Source organism: Anser anser, assembly GCF_964211835.1.
Source record: "Anser anser genome assembly, chromosome: 15".
NCBI classification, from domain to species: domain Eukaryota; kingdom Metazoa; phylum Chordata; class Aves; order Anseriformes; family Anatidae; genus Anser; species Anser anser.
This window is the reverse complement of record NC_139736.1, coordinates 3,353,691-3,373,185: the sequence shown is the minus strand read 5'-3', so window position 1 is coordinate 3,373,185 and position 19,495 is coordinate 3,353,691. Positions and strand designations below refer to the sequence as shown.

Below are 19,495 nucleotides of genomic sequence, written 5' to 3'. Positions count from 1 at the left end.
TTGTGGGATGGCTGGAGACCAGGAGACGGGGCCCGCTGTACCTCTAGGCCCGAGGGGAGATGGGTTCCCCTGGGGAGGTTTGGGGGCTTGGTTTTACTGTCTCAGCCCGCTTCAGCACATCCCAGCGCAGCGAGGGTGGTGGCATCACGGGTGGCCCCGGGCCACGGCGGGTGCCCTGGGTCAGAGCGGCGCTGAACAGGAGACCTTGGGAGTCGTTCCAGCAGCACTTGTTGCTGTAAATAACGTTGGGGCCTACATCGGCTGCGGTAATTTTCCTGCCTCGCGAGGAGGCTGGCTCCAAAAACAAGCAGCGAGCGAGCTGCGCCCTGGCTTCGTTTCCTAAGCTTTTTCCCAAGGAGCTGAGCCCTTTTCGTTAGTCTTTTGCACCGTTTTGGGGCTTCCTGAAGGATCCTGAGCTAAAGAATCGCCCCCTTGCCAGTTTTTCTCCGTGTCTGCGGCCATCTCTGTGCGCAGGTCACCCCGGGGGGGTCCTGCTGCGGGGACCTGGTTGGTGACATTTTTGGGGAGCCCCCTTCCCTCCTGGGAGATGGGGAGGGACGCGGCGGTCACGGGCATGGCAGAGCCCGCCTGGGGCTCGTCTCCTCACGCCGAGGGGGCGGAGAACAAAGTCGACGAGGCCAATTCGGAGCCGTGCGATTTAAAATTTAAACAGCCAAATGCAAATGGATCCCGCCTGTCCTTCCCACCCCCTGGTGGCTGCGGTCCCCTTCTCCAAGCCACTTGTCCCTGCGCCGAGCTCCGTCCCTCACCGTGTGCAGGGTCCCGGAGCATGGTCTCGCTGGGTTTTTGCTGTCAGGCTCCTTGCCGTGACAGCCCCACAGCAATTCCCTTCCCCTCTGAGCGGGTGCCTGCGCAGCGGGGAGCGGGGAAGATGCCATGCTGGCAGCTGCGAGCAGATGGGGTCGGATCGCTGTCATCGCCCCCCTCCTGCTCCTAAGGGAGGAGGACATTTTGCATTCGAAACGCCGTTAGCCCTTGCCATGTGTCCGTGCCGTAAGGAGAGCAGGAGGGAAAAATAGCTTTGAGTTTGCAGGGCTATGAGATGGCGGCTTTGGCCGGGGGTGTGCCTGCACCGGGCGATGCTGGTTCCTTTGGTTTGGTCCATGAAAACCTGGGACCTTGCTTTTGTCCCCAGCACGGTGCCGATGTTCTCTGCATCTTCTGTCCTTCTGCGTCTTCTGTCCTTCTTCTGCTTCTTCTGTCCTTCTTCCCCTCCAGCAGGGTTGGAGATGGAGAGCATGCACATGGGTACCCACCCGGTGACCGCAGCCATCCCAGCTGGACAAGGGGCATTCCCCGACCGTCCCTACCCCTGCAGGCGGTTGTGCCCTCGCACGCGGGGCCAGGACGCGGCCATCCCAGCCCCGCAGGACCCTTTGGAGGCCCTTCAGCAGGAAAGAGGTTAACAGGAAGGAGGCAGGCGAGGCGCTGGCTGCCAGCTCCAGACCCCGCTTTGGGGTGGGGAGCAGCTGGGAGCTGCATGCTCAGCGCGAGAATCGCCTTATAAGGCCAGGACGAGCCAATTCCAGCCTCCTGCTCCGCTCCGGCGCTCGCTCCCCGGGCGGGCGCCCGTGGGGACGGGGACGCGGAGGGGATGCGTGGCCCCCACCGTGATGCCCAGGGTGCTCCGCGGTGCCGGCACTGCCCTCGGCACCGGGTGGGAGAGGAGCCCGAGGGTGCTCGCGGCCAGCTCGCGGCCTCGCTCCGTGTTTAGACTCGCTGTCGGTGGACGTAAACACCGGTTCTGCTGAAAAGCGGCCCCTGGCTGAACTCTCCTGCCCAGCCCCTGCGCTGCGCCCCCTCCCCAAACTGCTCCGGGGGAAGAAAATTCCTTCCCCCTGGCGAGAGCGGCGAGGGACTTGTTTTATCTCCTGGTGGAGGCTTTGGGGGGGCTCTGGAGGGGCCCGGTGTGCAGGGACGGGCATGCAAGGGGCTTGCACACCCATCCTCTGAGCCTTCAGCCAGTTCCTTGGGGGGTGACCTGGGGCCCTGGGGAGCTCCTCCGGCAAAACGCATTTAAGGAGCTGGCTGTCGGCATCCGTGATGAAGAAGCAGGGGCTGACAGTGAGTGACGAGGCCGGTGGGAAGCAGCTCAGTGCTTTTCTGAATGGGATGGTACGGTAACAACGTCCTTCCTTCCCTATCGCCTGGTGCACGCCCTGGAAAACCAGAGGTTTCTCAGCAGCTTCCCTGAGCACTATCTGCCGATCCAGGCAGGCTGCAGGTGAGGAAGGTGCTCGGGTGGCCAAAAAGAGATACCTCCCACCCTGCTGGTGCGGGGAGAGGAGAGCTTCCGGGGGGTTAGCAGAGGATGGGGAGCGCTCCCACTTACAGGGAGGTACAGAGGTAGAGCCCAACCTTCACTCCCCTTTGATGGGTGACTGCTCCAATCCATCCTTTTGCAGAGCTTGCTGAGGTCGTTTTCAAGCTCCTTTGTCTAAATCCCGCTTGCTTGACCTGTTAGATGATCTATATGTGTAATAAAATCCGCCCGCGGCAGAGCTCCGGTCGCACTGTGGCCGTATCGATAGCTCTGTGCCTAGTGGCAGGATGCCTGCAGCGCTCAATAAAACCCTGCTGTGGTCCCAGCCCTGCTCAAGCAGCACCAGGACACTGGTGGCCGAACGTCCCAGGGGCAGGCAGTGCATCCAGCCCCAGATCCAGCAATCCTGCTCCCTCCCCGCCCCGAGCACCAGGCACGGGCGATGCTTTTGGCAGCTCCCCGTGCGGCGCGCACTCCTCGGCAGCCACCCTCATGAATATTTTAGCTCGGAGAATGAACATTTGTCAAGAAGCATTTACGGAGGCGGCCTGGATGTTTCTTCCCTAGGCGTGCCCGGCTCGCTGCTAATCTGGGGCAGCGCTGGGAGCCCGGGCAGAGCAAAGCCGAGCCCGAGCCCTTCCCCATGCAGCATCGGGGCCGTTGCAGCGGAGCGGGACCGTGGGGAGCCGACAGCCTCCGTCTTCCCTCCGGGACGGCCGGACCCCGGTGCCAAGGCAACCAGCCTGCCATGCGAGATAGACAAATGGTGGTTTTCTTTATTTTCCTTTTTTTCTTTTTTTTTTTTCTTTTTCCCCTCCTGGTTCTTGGCAGAAAGTAAAATGTCCCTTTTGTTTGGTTTCCTCCTCCCCCTGCCCCATCGCCTTTTTTTAAAGGTTGTGCTCCAGATTTCATCAAGGCGCGTTGTGTAACGGCTCGGGAGCACGGCGCGGCCGTGGGCCCTGTGCCCCCGAGGCCGTGGCACTGCTGGTCCCAGGGTGCTTGACCAGGGGGTTTCCTGCTCCGAAAATGTGTGCAGGTGCTGAGCGAACCTCCACTGTCTTTTGGGTCGAGCTCCTACACCGTGCCTGCGTTAGAAATGATGGGGAAAGTATTTCGAGGAAGCCAGGCTTGGAGCAGGACCTGTGATTTCTGACCACATAGGTTTGTAACTTAATTTTGACTCTAAATAATCCTGTGGTTCTACCTCAGCCTCTCAAAACTGTATGAAACGAGGGCCTCATGCAGGCAAACCCCATGGGCTTACAGCCTCGGCACCCAGCACTGTGTACCCTCTGCCGCAGCACCTGGGTCTCCTCCTTAATGCCTGCTGGCATTGCTTCCACGGGGCTTGTGAGAGGTCCTGACTCTTCCTCTCCCTCCTTTCCACCATTTGTTCCCCCTCCCGTGTTACTCACACACCGGGGGAAGGAGGTAGGGAGCGTTTGGTACCCAGGTTTGCCATTTTGGGGTGCCAGGGCTGGGCAGGGGCTGGCACCGGGTGGCTCACACAGGACCATCTCTGACCCCAATGAATTCATGGGCAGCGAGCAAAGCTGCTTGGATTAACTCCTCGAAGCGCAGAACTGGGGGCGCTTTATTCCTTTCACCTCGGCTCTGACGTTTCTGGTTTTCGGAGAAGATGGAGCTGCGTCAGGAAATGATTCACAGCTCAGGGGAGGCGGAGGGGAGGCGGGGAGCGGACGCCTCCAAAAGTCCCCGCGCCTCGTCCCAGCCCCGGGGGCTGCCGGCGTTGCGGAGGGCACGGCGCAGAGAGGCCGGCATCCCGGGTACCCGGGGAGGGCGGGTTGGAGGAAGCATGCCCTGTGGGTGCTGCGCTGGTATCGAGGGGGACGCGGCGAACACGTGCGTGTGTAAATATGGATCTGTCATAACCCCAGGGAAACAGCGCTGCGATTGTTTCTTGGCGCCGGTTCCTCTGCTGATACTGGCAGCGCGGAGAGCCGCGGCTGCTCATTCGGCGCTGCTTCCCCGCGGCGGCACGCTGCGAGCTGCTCCGCTCACGCCCGGGCTGCTGCTCGCCCTGCTCGGGTGGGGGCTTCCACCCCTGCCTCGAGTTTTCCCCGTTAAAAGACACCCCCCCAGGCGCTGGATGGGGTTAGCTGTGCCCTCCGTGTCCCGTTGATGGCAAGGTGGGAAGGTGCAAAAGCAAGGCCAGCGCCTGGGGACGGGGCTGTCCCCAAGGTGGGACCGGCAGAAGCCGGGTGTCTGCTCCCACCTCACCCCGGTGCAAAGCTTCCCGTGGCCCTGGGGTCAGGCCCAGCAGGCACGCAGGCGTTTGACCTCGTATCAAAGCGTCTGCTCTTCAAAGGGCTGGGTTGAACTCCCTGCCTTGTTGTTGTTTTGGTGCCTGCGCCGAGCGACACCTCCCTTCTCCTGCATTTAGCTATTCCCTTCCGCTTGCCGGAGCCGTGCAGCCCTGCCCTGGCCCGGCAGCAGCCCAGGGCCCCTCTGGGGAGCCCCGCTCGGTTTTTGGGTGCTCCCCAGGGAGCTGCGTCCTTGCCCCGGGGAGGGGGGGGCCGCGTCTCAGCCGTTGGCTCGTGCTCGTGCGTGCTTCCACCTCGCAGCATTTGCATCTCGCCTGGCTTCAAAGCGCCTGCGTTGGCTGCGAGGAAGGAAATAAAAGAGATGTAAAGGGATTTAAATCCCTCCCGAGCGAGGCTGCTCGTCCGTCAGGTTTCAGCTCCTGCCCAGGGGTGTTGGGGGGCCGGTTTGGCCACGGAGCCTTTCCTCTCCCCAGCTGTGGGTGACGCGGTGCCCGTGCCCGGCACTGCTCGGGGTGCCCTTCCCGGTGTCCCTGCTGCGGGGCTCTGAGCGTGATTTCGGATGGGCACCGATGCAAACACTCGCTGTCACAAGGAGGGGTGCGTGGCAAAACCACTTCACAGGACTGGACTGGTGGAGGGGGGAGCCCGAAACTGGCTCCTCTGCTGCGGGCGAGCTCGGGTCGGAGCTGGATGTGAGCCGTGGGGAAGCTGCCCTGAGGTTTGGGAGGGAGGAGGGCAGGCGAGGTTTGCAGGGAGCCCTCTCCTGTGCTCAGCTTGGATGTGTCAAACCCGTGCCAGGTACCTGCGGGGCCTCCCGGGGATTTGAGGGGTGCACGAGGCAGCAGGGAGCAAGTCAGCGTCCTGTGGTTCCCATGGGGCTCCCTCGTGGAGCCACCCTCAGCCCCTTTCCCCCCCGTCCTGGCCGTGTTTCCCGGTGCACAAAGGCCGTGGGTGGGGAAGGGGTCAGACCCACACGGCCGGCCGGAGTTCATGGTCCTGGAGGCCTTGGCACAGCCAATGGCAAGGGAGACAAAAACGTTTCCAAGACTCCGCTTGGAGCCGGAGAAAGTTTTTCCGTAGGGTTTTTATAGCTACCGGAAAGCGGGGTTTTATTTTTGTTGTCTAAGACAAAAAAAAAAAATCCTCTTAGGAGTTGACTTCCCGCGGCAGCGAGCGGGGAGGGCTGCGCTTGAGACGTGTGGGGCTGCGCTCGGCTTTTCTTCCCCTTCCCCCTGCGGGGTTTGTGGACGCTGGTGCCGGTTTTCACGAACAAAAAGAGGAGGTTTTGGTGTCCCTGGTGTAAGGCCGGTCCCGTCGGTGTGCCTGCACGGGGGGCACCGACACCGCAGCGTCCCCGACAGCTCCCTGCGCGGGATGCTCACGCTCCCTCCTTGGTCTGTTCGGGGGCACAGCTGCAGGGAAAGCTTTCTCCTGGGGGAAGGGGGATGTTGCCCACATCCGCACATGGCTGAACCGGGGGGCTCAGGGGGCTGAACTGAATTTCCTGGGGTCACAGGCTGGGGCCGTCACAGCTCTCCCCGCTCGCCTCTTCTTTGCACGCCGCAGGCTGTTTCGGAGGTGGTTTGCTGGCAGGGGAGCCTGTTTCCATGGGAGAAATCTTAACAGCGCCTGCCAAAAAGCCGTCTCCCTGTTGGCCTGGCCATCTGGAGGGCGAGAGGAGGCTTTGCCGGGGCGAGGAGATGGTGCCGGGTGCTCCTTTGGTGCCATCTGCAACTCGGAGGGGTCTGTGCCCAGCTCCTTTGTGCCCCAGGTGCGGGGTTGTGCCAGCCCCCGGTGAGCTGGCGTGCCGGGGGGGGACCCCAGTGTCACCGTGCCCTGCCGGCAGGACACACAGCAGGCTGGGGATGGGGACGACGGGGACGTGGCATCGCCGCTGTAATCGGATGAGCCGGTGCTGCTCCAGATGGACCCGTCAGCTCTCGTCAGCGCTGACGCCTCTCCGGGTCCCTCCGCGTCCCCGTGGAGCAGGGGGACCAGGCGGTGACACCGTGCTTGCAGAGCCTGTCGGGTAAGCGGGGTCCCTGCCACGCCGCTGCCCTGCAGGGCACGACGGGCACGCGGGGGCTGCCCGGGGGGAGATGATGCCGGCAAACCCCACAGTTCATTTACGGTAATGGGAAAAACCCGCTGCGCGCGTGTGCGTGCCCGTGGCCCGGCTGGCTGCTGGCCCAGCCGGATGGAAAAGCAGATTCGCCCCCTCTTCCCCTCCCCGCTCCCCCCCGGCTCGGCCTCTTCCAGCGAAGGTCAGGCCCGGAGCAGTGCGGGTACGTGGCGGGGAGCATCGTAGCGCCTGTGCCACCCCTTCTGTCCCTTTCGGGCAGCCCCTGGAAGTGATCACGTTGTGCTGGGGTTGGGCTTGCAGCCCTGGGGCCGAGAAAGGAGCATCCCCTGGGCAAGGGAGGGGGCGTCAGGGTGGAAATAGCGCTCTGAGGTATCACACAGTCCCTGGGATGAGCAGTTGCGCGTCGTCAGTCGCTGCAAACCCAAACCCGGCCGCTCGGTGCCTTGGGTTGGTGTCCCCGTGCTGCACGGGGCAGTGACCCTGCCCTGGCTGTTCGGCGCAGGAGAAGTGGTGTCATGCTGGCAGAAGTCCTGGGCCTTGTGCTCCGCGTCCCCCGGCGTGCAGCACGGGGCTTTGCCACGTACCAGCGTGGGGCAGGACGGCTCCGAGCACTCGTGGGCAGAGCATCGGGGTGCGCAGGGAGTCGGTGGCTACCAGGAGAGGTTTAGGGCGAGCGCTGTGCCCATCTGCCCCTCTCTCCTTACGCGTTCTCCTCTCTCCTTCCCCTTGCAGCCCACGACCCTCCCGCAGGGCACCATCAACATGAACCAGTGCACGGACGTGGTGGACGGGGAGAGCCGGACGGGGCAGAAGTTCTCCTTGTGCATCCTGACGCCGGAGAAGGAGCACTTCATCCGGGCTGAGAACAAGGAGATCATCAGCGGGTGAGCGCAGCCCCTGCCCGCGGGGCTCTTCAGCTGGGAGGAAGAGGAGGGCAGGGAGCACAGCCCGATGCTTTGGATGCGCCAGCGGGGACCGCCCCAGGGCCGTAATTGCTGCCTCGGGGACTGCCTCGGTGTCGGATGGTGACCTGGAAACATCCTCTTCCCGCTCCTTCCCGAGGCACGGCACCTCCTCCGTGCTTCCCAGCCTGGCACCGCCGGAGCTGGTGCTTCCTGCTGAACAGATTTATATTTCCAAGCGCCTCTGTGGGTTGCGCCTCCCCCGTTTTAGCACGTAGCGGTTGAAATAGGCGCTTTCCTGCCGAGAGCTTGGGATTTTGATCAGACGTGTGTTTTCATGGGCCAAAACTGCCCTGCCCCACCAAGACCGGTGGGCACGGGTGACTCCGGCTCCGCGCGCGGTGTGCAGCAGCGGGGGGCTGCGGGGCCAGGGGACAAAGACACGAGGGGAGCGTGGCACGGGGGTGCTGGCACGGCGGTGCCGGCTCCTCTCCTCCAGCCGAGGCAGGCGCGATGGTTTGTGCCCCAAAACCTGGCACGCCCCCGGCTCCCTTCTCCCTCTCCCCACGCTCCCGTTCGCAGCTCAGCTTTTGTTCCCGGCCCTGCCGGCGGCGCGAGGGGAGAGGCATTGCAGAGCAAGGTGGGGCTGATTTATTGTTCGCTGGCCCCAGCGCTGGATTTCGAAGCAGCGCGTTTGCTCCTGACTGCAAGCATTAATCATCCCGGAGCAGTCCCACTCTGGGCCCGAGCCAGGCGGGTTTCATTTGCAGTTGCAGCACGACAGGAAGATTTCCCCGGCTCGGGGAAAATTTGTTTTACGTTTGTTGCATGCTTCTGGCATTTATTGCTTAACCAAAACCCACTTGATGTGGTCATCTCAAAGCGCTTTACAGCAGCAGCGTGCGAAGTGGGAGGAATAGGAGGGCAAAGCACGGAAATCTGAAGCCCAAGCCTTTTCCAGCGGTCTGCGGATCCTCTCCGCGTTCACGGGGATGTAGGGGCAGCCCGTGGGAAGGCATGGGAGGGTGCCCCGAACGAGAGACTTGTGCACGAGATGGGCTTCCCAATGCCAAGTTCATGCTGCTCTTTCTTAGACAAAAGCTCATTGTGTGCTGCTGTTAGCGCCTCTGAAGGGAGAGGGTCCTGCCAGAGGCTCTGTCCCTCCCCTAGCTCGGCAGCTCTCGGCTGGCTTTTAGGATCCTTGAATCCCTGCCCGGTGCCACCCTTGCCCACGACCTCTCTCTCGCAGTGAGCGGTGTGGAGCCGAAGCGCCCTGGAGCTGTTCCCCATCCCTCCTTCCCTCCTGGCCTGCCTCGTGAGTTGCTTTTCCCCCAGGCAATGGCCGGGATGATTTTGGGGCACCGTGGTACCCCCCGACCAGCTTGGAGAGGCTGAGCTCCTCTGCGTGCAAGAGGAGGGAGCGTTTATGGCCAGCTCGGGGGAACATTTATGGCCAGATTACCACCCCTGGACATGGTGGGTTTGGGGTGAGCGCTGCTGCTCCCCGGCTCTGTCTCCGGAGGGGGCGAGCCCTTGGCTCGCAGGCAGCCTGTCCCTGAGGCGGACGGGGCCGTGTCTGCGTGACCTGGTCGGAGCCCCCCCACAGCAGGAGCAGCTTTGGGGTCTGCAGCACCAAGCGGTGCCCCGTGGGAAGCTGCCCTGCACCCCGAGCGCTGCCATCCCTGTGGCACGGACCTCACCCACTGCTTGTTCTTCACCCACAGGTGGCTGGAGATGCTGATCGTGTACCCCAGGACGAACAAGCAGAACCAGAAGAAGAAGAGGAAGGTAGAGCCCCCAACTCCTCAGGTAACCCCGGGGGGGACACACTGTGGCTTGGGACCACGGCTCTGAGCACCGACACCCCCCCAAAACCATCGGGGTGGCTGCGGTCTCCTGGCCCCAGCCCTGCACGTGCTGTCCCAAATCCACGAGGTCCCGGGGGGGGGGGGGCCAGGAGAGGTGCCGGCCGCTCGCAGGCCTCTTCGGCAGAAGCAGGACGAAATTCCAGCGGGCTCCGGTTACCCCCTTGGAGATGACCCCGGAGATAATGGGAACGAAAGGAAAATAGTAAAGGCCAGGGCCGGGCTGGGAGCTCCGGGGGCCGGAGCTGCGCTCTCCAGGGACCCGGCGATGGCTTCGCCTTCACTTTGACTATAAATGGTAAAAACCGGGGCCGGCCGTGACTCACTCGTTCCTGCCGGGCTCCCACGTGGCCAGACTGGGGGAGAATCCCACAGATTGGGAACGTGACCCCGAGGCCGAGCTCGTCCCTCGCCGGGGCTGAGAACAGACCTCCGGGTGCGCGTCCTGCTGCCGCGGGGACCGGCTGGGAGGGCTCCTCCAGCTGAGCCAGGCTGAGGGTCCCGGGGAGGGAAAGTCACTTTGGGGTTCCCCCGAACCCCAGCTTTCCAGTCCCCTTCCCTGCAGTGATGTCCCCAGGATGGTGCAAAGCAGGCTGTGGGTGTCTCGTTTGCATCAGGTTTCCACCGCTCCACTGACTCTGATCAACGGGGACCCGAAAAAAAAATAAATAATGGGGCAAGGTGATGCTTTTTTTGCATGCCGTGCTGGAAATCCGAGCTGCCCCCTGCAAAGGGATGGGGTCAGCACGGCCTCCCGAGCACCAGCGATGCTGCGGGGGAGATGCCACCTCCCGTGGCCAAGAGCTGGCGCGTTACAAGTGCCTGGCCTCCATCCCGGGGTGGGGTGCGCTGCGTTTGGGGCACCCCAACAAGCTGGCGCAGCAGGGCAGGGCACGCAGCCTGCCACGGAGCTCGGCGCAGCCCTAAACCCAGGCTGGGTTTGGGAAGGGGGGACGGGGAAGGGGGAGGAGGAGAAAGGGGCGAGGAGCCAGCAAAACATCATTCTGGGTTACATTTTATCGCCATGGCAACTTCTTGGAAACCTTACAGGATCCGAGCTGCCGAGCACCAAATAAGGGAAGCGGCTGCGGGGAGGACGCTGGCTCCCCACGCGCGCAGCCGTGCTCCCCAGGTGCTTGGGGACAGGGTGAGCGAGGAGCCCGGTGGCGCTTTTCCCCCCTTGGTTTGGGGCACAGCATCTTGTGGGAGTTCTTGCTCGTCCGGGAGGGTTCAGGATTCTGTGCCCCGAGCCCTAATCCCTCTTGCTGCCCTCTTTCCACCCTCTCCATCAGGGCATTCCAGCCCCGCAAGTGCACTGGTAATACTGGAAAAAAAGGTGAAATTCACTTTGCAAACCCGACCTCCACATGGGATTCTCCTCTGGCTGGGTGCTGTGCTGCTTCAGGCGCCCACGGGCAACCCGCAAAGCCAGAAGGGAAAAAGCACAAAGCGCCTTTGCTCTGTCCCCCAAATGGTGCCAGTGCAGGCAGCTGGATGGTGCTGGGGAGGGAACCAGCACCACGTCCCCCTCTGCGAAATGGCCTCTCCTGGAGCTGGCTGCCGTGCGGCTCCCGCTCCGTGTGCCGGTGGGGAAAGGCTGGTTTCTTTCTAAAGACGGCCGCACGCTAATCCGGCGGCAGATCGTGTCTGAGAGCCGCTCGGGGCGTGATGGACACCTTTGTGATTTAAAAAAAAAAAAAGGATATTTCTGCTTTTTCTCACTCCCGTGCGGTGTTCCTCCTCCCTGTTTCAGCAGGGCTTGGCTGCACCTGGGCACTCCCGGGGCCTCAGGACCATTTTCAGCTCGCCTCATCGTTTTACATCCCCCCGCCCTGCAAAAACGCCGGGGTGGGAGCCATGCAGGCGGAGCTAAGAACGTTCCTCCAAGAGCTGCTCTTGGGGCAGGGGTCGCTAGATGCAATCCCGGAGGTGTTTTCACCTTTGCTTTGCAAGGAGCTTGAGGGCTTAGGAGAAACGAAGTTCCTCTTGCAGTTTGCCCCGGCAGCGTGGTGCAGGCGGAGGGAGAGGGCGCGCTGCCGTGTCCGACTGCTCTCTGGTCCTGGGGAGTGGAGGCGTTATCTGGGGCTGAAATCTGGGATTTGAGGTGCCCTCTGTTTCAGGACTGGTTTGCACTCGGGTGCGCGGGGCTCGTACGAGGAGAGCGTGCCGAAAGGTCAGCGCAGCTGGAGGTTGGTTTTGGTGACGTTGGTGCTTGCTCGTTTTGTGAGCCGTTCGTTCCGGATGGCAAAGGGTTAACCGCTCTGCTTGGTTATAGACCGCTTTTTGGCCCTCGTTTCTGTGTTTAAATACATATCTACAGATAATGATACGGGGGGTGGATGGAAGGAATATATAAAAATATATATCCGAAGCTGGCACTTGGCTTCGGGCTTTGGATCAATGGATCAGAGAGTGGCAGAGGCTGGAGGGGACCTCGGAGCTCGTCCGGTTGCCCTCTGGATCGTTTACCTCCGACGTCGCATTCCTTTAGGATGAAATTTCCGAGGGGATTTTTTTTTTTTAAATAGAGGTCATTTGTGGCTCGTGGAGCTGGTGCCTGTGCACAGATGCAGGAGCTGGTCCCTGCGAGGTGCCCGCAGCATCTCCGCCTGGAGGCACAGCGCTGAAACCCACCGGGGGCTCTGCTGACCGGCAGGGAGGTGATGATTTTATGCTGCTTGCGGCCCCTGCGAGCGCTCGTGTCCCCTTGGCTCCCAGCTCGGTGCTCCCACGCTCCTGGGTTTTCCCCCGGTGTGCTGAAAGGGAGCAAACAGCCGGGAAACTTTCTGCAACCCGAGGACCGTGGAGGGAGGGTTAATTGTCATTGATTTATTGATGGCTTTAAGGAAAATAATCTGGTAACGCAGAAGCTTAATACGACAACAGCAAAACATCTGCTAACGAACAAAGCCAAACCCTAAACGAGTTGTGAAAGCTGCTGCCTCTCCTGGGGCATGGATCGAACCTGGGCTGCCGTGGCCGTGGTCGCGGGGAGCCGCCAGCACGGGCTGCTGCGGGCACCCACACCGGAATGGCATCGTCGTCCGAGCCCCTCCTGGCCCGCGATGCTTTTAAATTGATGGCAATTGTTTTAAAATAACTTAAAGCTCGATGCAGTGCCGTATTTCCCTTTTGAAAAGAAGCGTCCTTTTACGTAGCCAAAGCACCCGGGAGGAATACAGCGCTGGATGGTTTCTATGCTTTTTATCAATGGCCCATAACAAAGCAGTTGTGACAAATTAACAATGCAGCTGCTCGTGGCAGGGAATTAATTTTCTTCCCCATCCAATATCCTTTAGCTTGATTTCTGGTTGTTTTTTGTTTTTATTTTTTGACATTGCTTATAACACTGAGCAAATTCAGCCCTGGCAAATGGGACCCGGGAGAGAAGCCCGGTGCTGCTGTGTGCTGGTGAAGGCAGCGGCTGCCCGCAGAAGGACCAGGGGCATGCGGGGGGGAGTTGGGGGATGCTGTGCCTTATGTCCTTCAATTACCGAGGGTACAAACGGGGAGGGAAAGGGCAGAGACTAGAAGCATTGGGGTTTTTTGGAGAGAGCTGCTGTGTTGGAGCTTAAGTGAGGTTGCACGGGTCCCCGAGCAGGACAGGACCCTCGCTTGGGGAGGGCTGGATGAGCTCAGAGCATCCCCAACACGTAGCGAGATGACTTCTCCCAGGGGTTCCGTGTTGGTGGCCGCAGCATCCCGCGTGCCGCCCCGGGAGGGGCAGTTCCCATCCAGTTCCTATCCGAGAACAAAGCCGGCGAGCTGTTCCGCTGCTCCAGCACACGGCCAAAGGTTTCCTTCGTTTGTCGGCTCGCCTGTGCTTTGGGGCCTTTTCCAGCCGCACACGTGGGAAGGTGCGGCCGGTTTCGGGAGCCCTCCCCGGGGAGGGACGGCGAAGGACGTTTCCTCTCTCGCTGCGAGAGCCTCGGTTGTCGCTTTGGCGGAGGAAGTCCTGGCCTGGCCCCCCCTGCCGCGCTGCCGTGGGGCTGGGCTTCCCCCTCGGGAGGGTGGCGGTGGCAGGGGGCCGAGCGGCCCCGTCCCGTCCCCGTCGTGTCACGTCGTGCATCGTGGGCAGCGCCGCGTGGGGACCACGGGTGCGGAGCCAGTGTGAACCCCTCTATAACCCCGTTGTGCCCCCGTTCTCTTTAGGAGCCCGGTCCTGCTAAGATGGCCGTGACCAGCAGCAGCATCCCCAGCGCGGAGAAGGTCCCTGCCACCAAGTCCACGCTTTGGCAGGAAGAAATGAGGGGCAAAGACCAAGCGGACGGGGGCAGCGGCATCAGCCCGGCGCAGAGCCCGGTGCAAGGGCAGGCCGGGGCTGCCAGCTCCCTGAAGGATCCCGTGTTGGACAGCAAAGAAGGTGAGGGCCGGGCTGGGTGACCTGCGTGTCCTCGCACCCCTGTGTCGCAGCACCGGGCACGGGGAGGACGGGGAGCTGATGCTGCAGAAGCTGATGCCTGTGTTTTTGGGAAAGCACTGGTTTTTGGAAGCACTTCGGTGCTGGGAAGGTGCCGGAGCCCTGGCACAGGCTGCCCAGAGGTTGTGGAGATCCTTGGGGATCTTCAAAAGCAGCCTGGACGTGGTGCTGGGCACCCTGCTCCGGGTGGCCCTGCTGGGGCAGGGTTGGAGCAGGGGGACCCAGAGATCCCTGCCAGCCCCAGCCCCTCTGGGGTTCGGGATTGTGAGGCCGGGATCGTGTCCCGTTGGTGTGAGCGTGCTCTACGTGAAGCTCACCAAGACGAAGCTTGAACATCTAAATGCTGGCACCTGGCTGTTAGGTGCTGCCTGGCCTCGTGCTGGGAGGAAAATGAGGGGGAAAAATGCCTTTTATAGCACCTCTGCCACCGCCCCGGGGGAACCCACGGGGTGTGGGGGCCGCGCTGGCTCAGCCCGGCCGCTGGGGCTGCCAAGCCCTGAGCACCGCTTCCTCATCCGGCCCCTGCACCAGGGCCGCTTGTTTATATTTGGGCTCCCTGATTAGGCCGGGGAAGGCGCCCAGGGCCACGGCATTGTTCTCCCTGAAACAATAGGGGCTGGGGATTTTTCCTGCCCCGGGCTGAGGAGAAGTTTCCTTTATCTGCACGATGGGAGCAGGAGCGACGGGGGCTGCCTTCCTCCCTCCTGCGCCCCGGTGCGAGGAGCCGTGCGTCCATCGTGTTTGCCTCAGAGCTGGGGCTTCTGCTTGGAGGGACAGAGGTGGAAATGGCTGTAGGCATTCACACAAAACTTCCCCAGAAAAGAAGTTTCTCTGCTTATATACGGCCTGCTTGGTTTCTTTGAAGCAAAAAGCATGCACAAGGGTGAGAATTCACACCTTGCCTGTGGCTTTTAATATGGCAGAGTGTGAATGTGCACGCTGTCCCCACCTGGGGACGCTGTCTGTGCCACCCTGCACAGCACCGGGACCCCACAAGCCCTTGGGGTGTCCTGTGTCCCCAGGATCAGAGCATCTCCCCTGCCACGTGGGCCAGAAGGGTGGTCAGGGTGGGAGAGCCCAGGGTGCCGAGGGACTCAGCGTGGGACTGGGGACCGGACTGTCCCTGCTCTCGTTTCCTGCGCTGTTCCTGCCTGGAATTGGGGCAGTTTTTGGTAAAAGCAGAGCTCAGGCTTGAAACCAACCTGCCTTTTCTGTCCCTTAGATGAGAGCTCCATGAACGGAGACCGGATAGACTGTGGGCGGAAGACACGTGTCGAGAGCGGTTACTTCTCCTTGGAGAAGACCAAGCAAGACTCGAAGCTGGAAGAGCAGCAGCTGCCGCCCCCACCGAGCCCTCCCAGCCCCAGCACCCCGAACAACAGGTACAGTTATCCCAAATCGCCCTCGCAGGAGCATGCCCAGCCCTTTCCTTCCCCAGGTACCCGATCAGGCGACCGAATGATTCACAGCTTCTCTCTGAACTCCTTGGACTCGAAGAGCAGTTGCCCCATGCACAAGGACTCCAGCAGCAGAGATGTAGGAAGGGGAGCTGAAAAATCGGGGCGTCCCCTTTCTTTTAAAGCCAGCCGGCAGTACACCACCCTGGCCGACGTTCCCAAGGCCATTAGGATCAGTAATCGTGAGGCCTTCCAGGTGGAGAGGAAGCGGCTAGAGCGGAGAACCCGGGCACGTAGCCCTGGGAGAGAAGAAGTGGCCCGGCTCTTTGGCAATGAGCGAAGGTAAGGGACGGGGGGGCTCGCCTCCTCCTTGCATGCTTGCAGCGTCCACAAGTTTGGGTCTCGCCCTCCCTGCCACAGCCCCGGACACGACGTGAAGCCCCTTTGCCTCGCAGCACTCGTGGGTTTCAGGGCACCCTCTCCGTCCCCTCCCCGGCGCGGCAGAGGCGGGCAGCTGGCACCATGAATTAGGTTAGCTCTCCAAACGGCGTTAAGAGCCGGGTGCGTTACGCAACTGCCTAATGAGCTGAGCGAGGTTTCAAAATGTCACGGCAGTAATCTGGGAGAGGGGAGAGCCGGGCGCAGCGGGCTGCAAAAAGGCTTAGTGCGGACGAGGGCGGGGAGGGCGTCCGCGGGCGCGCGGGCACGGCGCAGGCGCGCTCGGCTCTCCCCGGGCGAGGCGAGGGCCGGGCTTGGCTCGCCCTGGGAGAGACGCTTTTGCGCAACGAGGGCAGCAGAGCAAACCAGGAGACGGGCCCCGGGCGAGAGGGCTATCTGCCAGTCTGATTTTCTTGCCCTGATTTTCCTCTGGGCACGTTCTCTCTCGGCGTGGTTTCAGCAGCGCTGCTAGCTCGTTTCTTCACAGCCCTGAAGGATTGTTTTCCAGCCTGGCACCCGGGAGCTGGGGGCGGCTGTGGGAGCGTGGCTCTGCGCCCGTGTCAGGGTCAGCAGCAGGATCCTGCCCCTACCGAACCCATCCCGGCAGCACGCGCAGCGGGGGATGGAGGAGCAGGGCACGGGGTCTGGCTTTCTCCCTGCCTCGGGAGTCCAGTCCCCTGGGGATGGAGGAGAAGGATGCCATGGGGGTCCCCTGGCCACCCCAGCTGGGGACAGGGCTGGAGAGAAGCTGGTAGCTGCCGCTTGGCAAAGCTGCGCTGCGTTGGTCCAGGCACGGGTGGCATTGGATCCCTGCTAGGTTGCTTACACGGGGCACCCCGGGGAGCTGGGATGTGCCAGCCGAGGGCGGAGAGGAGCAGAGATGTGCATGCAGATAGCAAGGACCAGGAGAGGACACAGCTGCCACGGACTGCTCGTTTTTAATGTCAGCCCCACTCGTTTCCTACTGGCGGGTGCCTTTTCCCGGGGAAGGGCTGTTTATCCCAGCCCAGCTGGGCTCCTGGGGCTGCGAGCAGGATTTGATTGCTGTGTCAGAGTGGGCAAAATTTCTCCTGTTTAGCAGGGCCGTGCCACTGCAGGGAGAGGAGCAGGCACCGGGGTCCTGTGCCCACGGGGCTGAGCCCAGTCCAGCGCAGGGTGCAGCGTTTTTGGGGCGATGGCAGCACCGGAGGGCTTGGATGCGTTTGGCACCTGTGTTCCAGGTGGAGTCGGCAGGGCACGGAGAGGCAGTTTGTTGTTGCACCAGAGAGCTCCCATCTGCCCAGCTCAGCTTGGCTTGGCTGCTTTTTAAATTTGAGTTTCCTCAGTCCACATACTCCTATCATTTTTTTTTTTTTTCCCCCCTCCAAATTCAGGCCGTGCTTTTTGAGGTTTAGCAAATACGATAACTCACTTCGGTGCTTTCGGGGTCAGCTTCTCCCCCCGGCTTTAACACCGTTTCTAATCCTCCCCCTCAGTAACCCACTAACCCGTCCGGGAGCGTTTGCCTGAACTCACTTTGCCCACACGCGAACCCCACAGGCGCCAGCCGGGCACCGTTCAGATTTGCCTCTCGTCTCAGGGCAGCCCAGCTGGCTCGCTCCTATTCTGCTGGTATTTTTGGCTCTTCCTCCCGTTTTCTGTTAACCCACGGTAAATCAGCGCGTGGTTCCAGCTCCGGCTGGAAAAGAATTCAGTGAGATGCCTGGCACTCCATCCCGAGAGGCACACCTGCGGTCGTAGCTCCAGCTAAAGCTGCTTTTCAGGCTTCTTGCCCTGGTTCCCTATAGTAAAAGATATTACGTGACTTACGCCCATGACTGTGCTGGAAATTTTCCGTGCCGACCATTTATACCCGGCGTTTGCTCCACGCCCCGTGCAGACGTCTGAGCTCGCAGCCGCTTGTGAAACATGACTCAGAAGCCAGCCCCGAGCAGGAGATAATCTCTCTCCATCATTTTGGCGCGTGGCGAAGCGGCAGAGTGCGAGTTCCCTCTGCTGGCACACGCAGCCCGGGGCTGCCGGCCCCACGGCTCCGCAGCCCAGAAGGGCCGAGCCGTGTCCCCGCTCTCCCGTCCCAGCCAGGACCCCCCCAGGCAGGATGAGTCCGTTTCCAGGCAGCTCTTTGGAAACCCCAAAGATGAATCTCCAAGCCCGTTTTGCAGACAAAAAGGGGCTGCAGCAGCTGCAAGCCAAATCCCACAGCCTCGGCTGCAGGTCCCCGTGTCCCAGCAGAGCTCTGCTGTTGCAGGGCTAAATCCTGGCGCATCTCAGGAGGGTGCCAGCACCGTTGGGAGGGACATCACCCTCAGATGGGGTGTTCTTGGGGTGCAGGGACCCGGGGCCCCATCCTTCGCCAGGCTCTTTCCTTGGCCTTTCTTGCACGCTTCCCGGGCTGCAGCTTTTCCTTTTGACCCCACGTTCTGCTTGCGCTGGCAAGAGTCTGCTGTGGCCTTTGTCGGAGCATAGTCAGGGGGCTGAGGAGGATTTCTAGCCTCAGTAAGTTGCAGAGCCACTTTTCTTTCTCAAATTCCTTCTCCGGAGCTCCTTGAGATGTGAGGCTTTGCTCTGAATGCTGCTGCCACGGCACGGCGGGGACTGCCTGCTCTCCCAGGAACGGCCTCTTTTTCTTTTAAACCTATCCTCTTCCTTTTCGTGTACCTTTTGGGGCAATTCCTCTTCCTTTTTTCCTGACGCTCGCTGTCCCTCTTGCTGCTAAACAATGAATGAATCCAATAAAAAGTAAGCCCTTTCTTCCAATCAAAGCCAACGTCTGCAATGATAGCTCGTGTCGGTGCTCGGAGCTCTCCTCCCCAGCGCGCACGCCCCTCCACCTAACAGCCGACACCTGCAGCTCGGGTTTGGTGGCCTGGAAAAGATTAACAGCCTGCATGGAAGAACTCCTTGGGACCAGCTTTGTAGTGTAGGAAGCGCTAAATGGCACCGCAGCTTTTCCAACGCTTCGTACCGGCGCCGTTTTGCCAACGCAGAGCTGCGCTCGCAGGGACCAGCTCTCCGCAGCCAGCACGGGATGAAAGGCGAGCCCAGCCCCTCCCGGCCCCCCCAGGACCTCTCGCAGTGACCTCTGAAACTGCCGAGCTAATGGGGGAAACGATTCTTTCCTGTAATCCGAATGATATTAACCCTTGGGGCTGTGATTTGGTTGCCGTGATTTTTTATTTTTTTTTCTCCTCCCTTTTCGATGACGAATTACTGGAATGATTTTGATTTTGTTTTGTATGTAGATGCAGATAATATAATTTCCTCTTCTGTTCATTCATTTTCCAGCCTTGTTTTCTTCCAGGTCTTGTTGCTCTCCACCTTCTCCTGCTGTGTTGCTGTGTGACGTGTCCGCCTTTACTTCGCCTGCTTCGCTACCATCTCATCTCAATCTCAAGCCGTAGAACAACCTGGTGGTGCAGCCCCTTTCATGAGAAATCAACCTGCTTTTGATTTTGTTTTCGTTTTTTTATTTTTCTTTTTTTTTTTCTTTTTTTTTTTTTCCTTGATTTGTTTTTCTTCAGGCCTTCAACCTGATAGGGCACAGACAATGTTAATTCATGGACCTTTTACTCCCTCCTAAACTGAGACTCAGAGAAGGCTGGGCCAGTGTGAAAAGGGGACAGCTGGCTTAAAAAATTGTGACTCCCAAACCGTTCCCCGTGTGTTGGTGAACGGAGGATGTGGATTTAAGCTCTGTGGTTGATGTGAACGGACATCTCACTCGAGCAGAACATCCCAGGGGGATCGGGAGCTCTGCACGAGCACTGGGATCTGTCCACTCCCAGCCTGCAAACTGCGGGGATGTCCTGTAAAAACATCAA

At 60.9% G+C, this 19,495-nt stretch overlaps 1 protein-coding gene across 13 annotated transcripts in view; it reads left to right on the top strand.

Annotated features, from left to right (window-relative positions):
* The window catches only part of MPRIP (myosin phosphatase Rho interacting protein), a 70,657-nt gene that overhangs the window by 20,886 nt on the left and 30,276 nt on the right, over window positions 1–19,495 (top strand). For 6 of the 13 annotated variants that reach the window (XM_083799732.1, XM_083799733.1, XM_083799740.1 and 3 more), the window contains exons 4-7: window positions 7,385–7,536; window positions 9,279–9,363; window positions 13,572–13,782; window positions 15,062–15,221. In XM_083799732.1, the coding sequence (XP_083655858.1) occupies window positions 7,385–7,536; window positions 9,279–9,363; window positions 13,572–13,782; window positions 15,062–15,221 (608 nt within the window). Of the gene's footprint in view, window positions 1–7,384; window positions 7,537–9,278; window positions 9,364–13,571; window positions 13,783–15,061; window positions 15,579–19,495 lie in introns of all 13 variants that reach the window. The other 7 variants (XM_083799736.1, XM_083799738.1, XM_083799730.1 and 4 more) reach the window with 3 other exon arrangements.